Source organism: Caenorhabditis elegans, chromosome III, assembly GCF_000002985.6.
Source record: "Caenorhabditis elegans chromosome III".
NCBI classification, from domain to species: Eukaryota; Metazoa; Nematoda; class Chromadorea; order Rhabditida; family Rhabditidae; genus Caenorhabditis; species Caenorhabditis elegans.
The window spans coordinates 10,392,058-10,398,573 of record NC_003281.10 but is presented as its reverse complement, the minus strand read 5'-3'; the positions used below and the strand labels follow the sequence as shown (position 1 = coordinate 10,398,573).

At 39.9% G+C, this 6,516-nt stretch overlaps 1 protein-coding gene and 1 non-coding gene across 2 annotated transcripts; one reads left to right on the top strand and one right to left on the bottom strand.

Moving 5' to 3' along the window:
* Nucleotides 1-844: 844 nt before the first annotated feature.
* M03C11.10 lies at nt 845-976 on the bottom strand. Its single transcript, NR_052693.1, has one exon. It is a non-coding gene; the product is annotated as an Unclassified non-coding RNA M03C11.10 (non-coding RNA).
* A 1,507-nt stretch (nt 977-2,483) lies between these two features.
* On the top strand, nt 2,484-5,224 carry M03C11.1 (Protein kinase domain-containing protein). The gene is made up of 8 exons (NM_066893.4): nt 2,484-2,639; nt 2,853-2,930; nt 2,977-3,063; nt 3,112-3,203; nt 3,637-3,976; nt 4,027-4,202; nt 4,829-5,006; nt 5,048-5,224. The coding sequence occupies exons 1-8, from the start codon at nt 2,517-2,519 to the stop codon at nt 5,111-5,113; spliced, it is 1,140 nt and encodes a 379-aa protein (NP_499294.1). The 5' UTR covers nt 2,484-2,516; the 3' UTR covers nt 5,114-5,224.
* The last annotated feature ends 1,292 nt before the right edge of the window (nt 5,225-6,516 follow it).

Below are 6,516 nucleotides of genomic sequence, written 5' to 3'. Positions count from 1 at the left end.
AAATCGACGCAAGCGCTACAGTAGCCTTCTAAAGGATTACTGTAGTCTTCGCTACGAGATATTTTGCGCGTCAAATATGTTGCTCAATACGCATTCTCAGAATTTTGTGTTCCTGTAATTCGCGCAAATTTTCCTAATTTTTAAAGAGGAATTCCGATTGAAAATCAGCAAAAATATGATCTTTTGCTCTTTTTTTGTCGAATCTATAAAATGTGCTCAGAATTTTCAATTACCTTGAGCGACGATAAAACCGATTACCCATGAATTTTTTAGCATTTTCTTCTTATTTCTTGATTTTTTTTTGCTCCAAATTTCTTGTCAGAAATAATCTTCGATGAAAGCTCTTCTTCGTCCTCGTAGAATTGTTTATTTCATTTTGTTTATCGCGTGAGCTCCGAGCAAGAAAAAACTGGGAAAAGCCCGAGGATTCTCCATATATTTTATTTTTTTGCGCATTTGTTTAATGACAACTTTGGATTTTTTCGTGTCGTGTGACACGGCCGCGAAGAAAAATTTGTGGCCGAGTTTTTCTAAAAGGGCGGAAGATGATCTCAACATACATTTTTAGGCGATTTTTTTCCGAGAAAAAAAATGGTGACCTAGTTTTTCTTCTCGCCGGCCGTGGGCATAGAAGCTTCGGCCTCGGTGACAAAAGGCTGCCTACTGCATTGTTCAAGCATGAAACAACTCGGCCACCTACTTTTTCTCGGCCACGTAACGCACCAGCCATTTTACTTGATATAAGTTCATACGTCATTCCATCGAAGCGTGAAGCTCTCCCACTCTCCTTTCCCAATTCATTTGACCCCCGAAAATTCATAGAGACCCCCCTGCTCTCACCTAATCCTCTGCCTCAAACTCATCGTCGGCAAAAGTCTCGTTTTTTACCCATTCCCCCCCCCCCCCCCCCCAAAAAAAAGTTCAGTGGCGTGTTTTTTTGCAACGCGGGGAAAAGTTGAATGCAGACAATTAGGCGGCTCCGGGAGCAGATTTGTGGCTCCGTTTTTGTGTGTTGTGTGAGCTCCATCCTTCCCTATTTACGGAGCCCCTGCAAACTTTGCGTTTTTTTTTCATTTTTCCTTTTCTTAGAGGTTTCAGTGTCTTCAAAAAAAGTGGTGGCCGAGTTTTCCTTTTTAGGCTACGGAGCCATACGGGTGTTTTTAGCCGCAACAAATGGTGACCGAACTTTCTCTTTCTCGGCCATGGAGACAGAAGTCTTGATTCTCCCCTCGCCCGTTACATCAATCGGAGAATTTTAAACAGCGGTGGTATATAGTGTCGCTGTTTTCACACAAAATTCGTGGCCGAACTTTCTCTCTCTCTAGGCCATGACTTGCGAACTTGACAGTTTCCGGGTTTTTCGACACTTTTGCCACCTGGCCGCGGAACGCAAAAATTAGGCCACGTGCCCTTTTTGTTTTCCTTATTTGCAGTTCGCTCGTACTAATAATAATCAAGCCAATTTTGGAATGTAATTAGGCTGAAAGGAAGAAGACGAGTACTGCCAGCCGACACAGAAAGGGAGAGAGAGGAGTAAGTTTAATTAAAAATATTTGGGTTAAACCGAGAGAGAAAACGGAGATCACACAGGAAACGGAGAGTGGGTCCACTTGTGAATATGCGTCGTGAGGAACTACTATCTACTATACACTTTTTCTGAAAACTTTTTTTTTGGATTTGGCCAACTTTTTCCACATGGCCTCGAAAAGCATAAAACTCAGCCATCAATACATGCAAATTATGGCTTTTTTTCTAAAATCAGACTCACATAATTGTGCAACTATTCTGAAGATTATTCTGTGAAAAATTGGAAAAAGCTCTGACTTTCCTTATTCAGTTGTTTGCATGTCCTAGCTTTCATTTTCATGATCTAATTTTTTGGGCGAATAGCCTAATTTTTCTTGTATGACCTAGGTTTTCCTAGTATGGCCTAATTTTTGTCTTTATGACCTAACTGTTTTTTCTATGTCCCAGCTTTTAATTTAATGGCCTAACTTTTACTAGTGTGGCCTAACTTTTTCACTTGCCATTTAACTTTCTCTAAAATGTCCTAAATTTTTGTTTTATAGCCTAATTGTTGCTTTGATGGCCTAATTTTTGGTTTGATGACCTACCTTCTATAGTATGGCCTAACTTTCCTATTCTGGCCTAACTTTTGCTTTTACAATCTTATTGAAAAACTCGGCCACCAATTTTTCTATATTTTTGCGGCCACCTCCTCTAGCGCTGCCAGCTCCACCGAGCAGTACTTATGATCGTGGGAACATCTTTTGTCCTTCTCCCACATTTTCCTTCTCCTCACTCGTGTTTTTTGAAGTTTCACCCCCTTGACATTATGTAAACAATGGAATTTTCCAAGCCCAGCTACCCCAGTCATCTCTTATCTCTCTTCTTTTCACTCTATCACATGTCTATTGAAAGAAAAACATATTTTTGGCCCTTTTTCTCTCTCTCTCATTGCAAAATGCTCCAAAAAATTGCTCAGATTGCAGGTCCATCGATGAATGGGAGGCCGAATGGGCGTGGTCAGACGTGGCAGTGACGTCACGTCGCACGTTTCCAGTGTCTCTGGAAAATCTGCGCCGTGTCTTCAGCATTTTTCAGTCATACGGAGCATTGGGCGGGGAGCTTTTGGAAAAGTTAGTTGGTTTTTTTTGTCCCGTAAGGTGTCGGTTGCTTTGTCATAAGATGAATCGTGAAAGGGACCGACACCTCCCGGGCTCATTGCAGCCCACAGGGCCCACAGATTCCCGCAAAGTGTCGGCTGCTCGAATATATTTTAGCAGCCGACGCCTCACGGGAACTCCGGCCCGACCCACGAAGTGTCGGTCGCTCTAAATTTTTTTTTTCAGGTGTGCATTGTGCAGGAAAGAAAGACCAAAAAATATTTTGCCCTAAAATATATGAACAAGCGGAGATGCATTGAAAAAGTAAGTTCAAACTAAAACAATTCCAAAAAAACCTGAAAAATTCCAGGGAGTCGCCGCAAATGTGATCCGAGAGCTCACGCTTTTGAGCAAAATGTCTCATCCGTTTATCGTGAATCTATGGTATACGTTTCAGGTATTTCTTTTAAAAAAATTATTATAAAAGGAAAAATTGAAATTCCAGGATGGCGATTACATGTACATGGTATCCGATTTGCTACTGGGAGGTGATCTCCGGTACCACTTGAGTCAGCAGGGGAAATTTGCAGAGGATCGGTAGGTTTTTTTTTTTGGAAAATCTGCTATGTTTTCTCGAAAATTTGAATTTCCCGCCAAAAATTGTTTCTCGAAAAGTTTGAAATTTCTGCTAACATTTTTTCAGAATATTTGAATTTCCCGCCAATTTTTTTTTCAGAAAATTGAATTTTGAAAATGAAAGGGGGGCAGATAGCTCAGTCGGTAGTGGTGGCCGCTAGCAGTCTGGAGGTCACGAGTTCAAGTCCGCCCTCACCCCCTAGGTTCACCCAGCCTCTATTGGGAAGTGGAGCAATCCACGACTCGGCCACAGTCCCCGGATAGGACGTGGCTTAAATTAAAAGCCCAGAGGGATCACCACCAGGCAGTGTACCTGAATCCCAGATCCGCAGTGCATAGCACTTGAAGAACGGATCGTCCTTTAATCCTTTTTAATCCTTTAATTTTATTCCAGAGCCAAACTCTACCTGTGCGAGATTTGCCTTGCCGTGGAATATCTACACGAAATGAAGATAGTCCATCGCGACATAAAACCCGAAAACATTCTGCTCGACGAGCAAGGCCACGCCCATTTGACAGATTTGAATCTGGCGACACAGCTGGAGGATGATCAGCTTGCCACGTCTTACTCAGGCACACGGCCCTACATGGCTCCGGAGATTTATGCGACTTATTTGGAGATAGAAGACGGATATGACAGTCGAGTTGATTGGTGGGCTCTTGGTGTGTGCTTTTATGAAATGCTGCGAGGAAGGACACCGTTTGAGTTTAGCTCCAGGACGAAGCCCGAGGAAGTGAGATTTTTTAGACTTGTAGGATCCATATATTCAATAAAAACTTCCAGGCGTACGTAGCATTCCGGGAGTCATCGATTCCTTATCCTGCACACTGGCCAACTGATCTCATTCAATTTATAAATTCGATGCTGAAATTCGACAAGGAAAAGCGTCTAGTCGGTTTGGAAGCCATCAAGAAACACAGTTACACAGAACGTATAGATTTCAAGAGTGTTTTTGAGAAGTGAGTTTTGATTTGTTGAACAACCTTTTCTAAAGTTTCTTTTCTAGAGCTAATTTGTAAATTAAGTTAAAGCCCCCGACATCTCGTGGGCCAAACAACAAAATCTAACCCGTGAAATGCCGGCCGTAACTGTATTATTTCCTTGCAACTTCACAGAAAAATTAGTGCCTACTTCATAACTTTTTAGCTGCCAACTTTTTCTGTAATTAAAAAAATCATACTAGCTAGGAGCAATGGAAAAAACATATTAACTTAAGCGAGTTAACGCTTTAAATTCGTATTCGAAAAAAAAGCGCCCGACATCTAACAGGCCAACGCTGGCGAAGATTATATTAACTGTGACCAGTCAGGTGTCCGCTGCTCCATTCGATTTCTCTTACGAAAGATATATGCGGCGGACACCTAGCAGGTTCTTGCGACCCGCAAGATGTCCGCAGTTAAAATTTTTTTTGACAGTTAGCGAAATATTGGCCATTGCTGTTTTGGCCTGTTAGATGTCGGCTGTTGGCTTTTTTTCCCAGCACTGCTCTAAAAACTTTTCACCCAACAAAATTATCTACAGGAAATTTGCAACGACATCCTAGTCGGCTAATTATCTCAGACGCTTCTAATTTTCAATTTTCCAGAAAACCATCGCCAGTGTTCATTCCTTGTAAAGAGGGTCTCAACTGTGATCCGATGTATGAGTTGGAAGAACGTATTCTTGTCTCAACACCAATTCATCGGCGGAGAACCAATCATAATAATAGCTCAGGGAGAAGCTCGAGTGAGCCGCAAAATGCCGCGTTGGTCGAGGTTTCAAAGGTAGGCTTTTTTTTCTGGCAAAAATTATGGAAATATTTCAGGCGTTCATTGATTTTTCCCGCCATAACGTCAAAATCGAGCCCAATGGATTTGTTAAATTGAATTAATTTGTTTTTTTTTCACTTTATTCTATTCCTTTCTTCATAAGTTTGATACGGTTATAAAGGTACAAAACATTTAAAAAAGGGTTGTTGTTCAGTAAAGTTGTTCAGTAAAGATATGAAAGCTAGCTACACTATATAAAATGCTATATCAACCGACATCTTGCTGGCAAGGCTGCCGAGTAAGTATTTTCTCACGACCTGGGAGATGTCGGCTGCTGTAACTTTTCTACTGGTTTCGCTTCTTGGACGCTGAAAACTGTAGCATTTATTGTTTAGGCAATAAAAACTGAACACCTTACATGATGCTCTATCACATTTCCGGTCTCAGCGAAGGGCAGTCTATTCAAATATTTGCACTGATGAATCAACGGGGGAGCACAATTAGATTGGAGCTTGGGAAGGAGAAGCTACTGGTCTGTCCTACGAAATGAGCACATCACTTTTCTTGATTTTTTGCTCTTTTTTAAATTTCGGTGATTGTAATTTCTGATATTTCAGAGTCATTTTATCATTATAAGTGCAAAACCCTCAATTTTCATGTTTTTGTTAGAAGATGACGTGGTTTGCAGAACTAGTGATGTAAGACATCACTGCTGAAAATTTTGGATGAACATTTCTTCAAGTTTTACACTTTTTGGTAATTCGAAAAATTTTCGAACATATTCACAGTATCTTTAAAGTAACTTAGACAACTTCTGCCAATTTTGGCCTTCTGTAAAAAATTCGGTCGTTCAAAAAAATTCTTGTCACGTTTTGACAATTTTTTCAGAATTTTTACCAACATTTTCCAATTTTCTGCAATTGTCGACACTTTGTCGAAAAAATTGGCGGTTTGAATAAGAACTTTTAAAGCATTTTCGACAGCGTTTTCTAACTTCAGGAAACTTTTGACATGCTTAAAAAATGTAGACAAATTTTTGCAAATTTTGCAATTTTTTCTTTGGAAATTTATGGCATTTTTCGGCGATTTTCGGTTAAAAATTCAAATTTTCTGCAGTAGCCTGCTACAAAACTCTACTTTTTCTAGAATTTCCCATGTGTTCAAACCTAAGAATAGATGCTCCGAGAGCAAGGCTTTTCTGCTCTCTTCGATCTTTTCTCACATCATCTGAACTACTTGACAATTCTCTCACACCTCTTGAACAAAAAAAAAATCCAAACGACTATTTTTCGAACTTCGCACGGAATTTCTAGGATTTTTAATCGGATTTAGTTCAAATTAATAACAGGAAGAAATTGTATGGATTATTCTCATTTGTAGAACATTTGTTATTTGACTTCTAAAAAAATTTTGATGAATCATTTTTCAATTTATGGCATTTTTCTGAATTTTTTATTAATGATTCGGTATATAGAAATTTTGGATTTCATAAGCAGTTTTCAAGAAAATAGAGATTTTTTTGTCA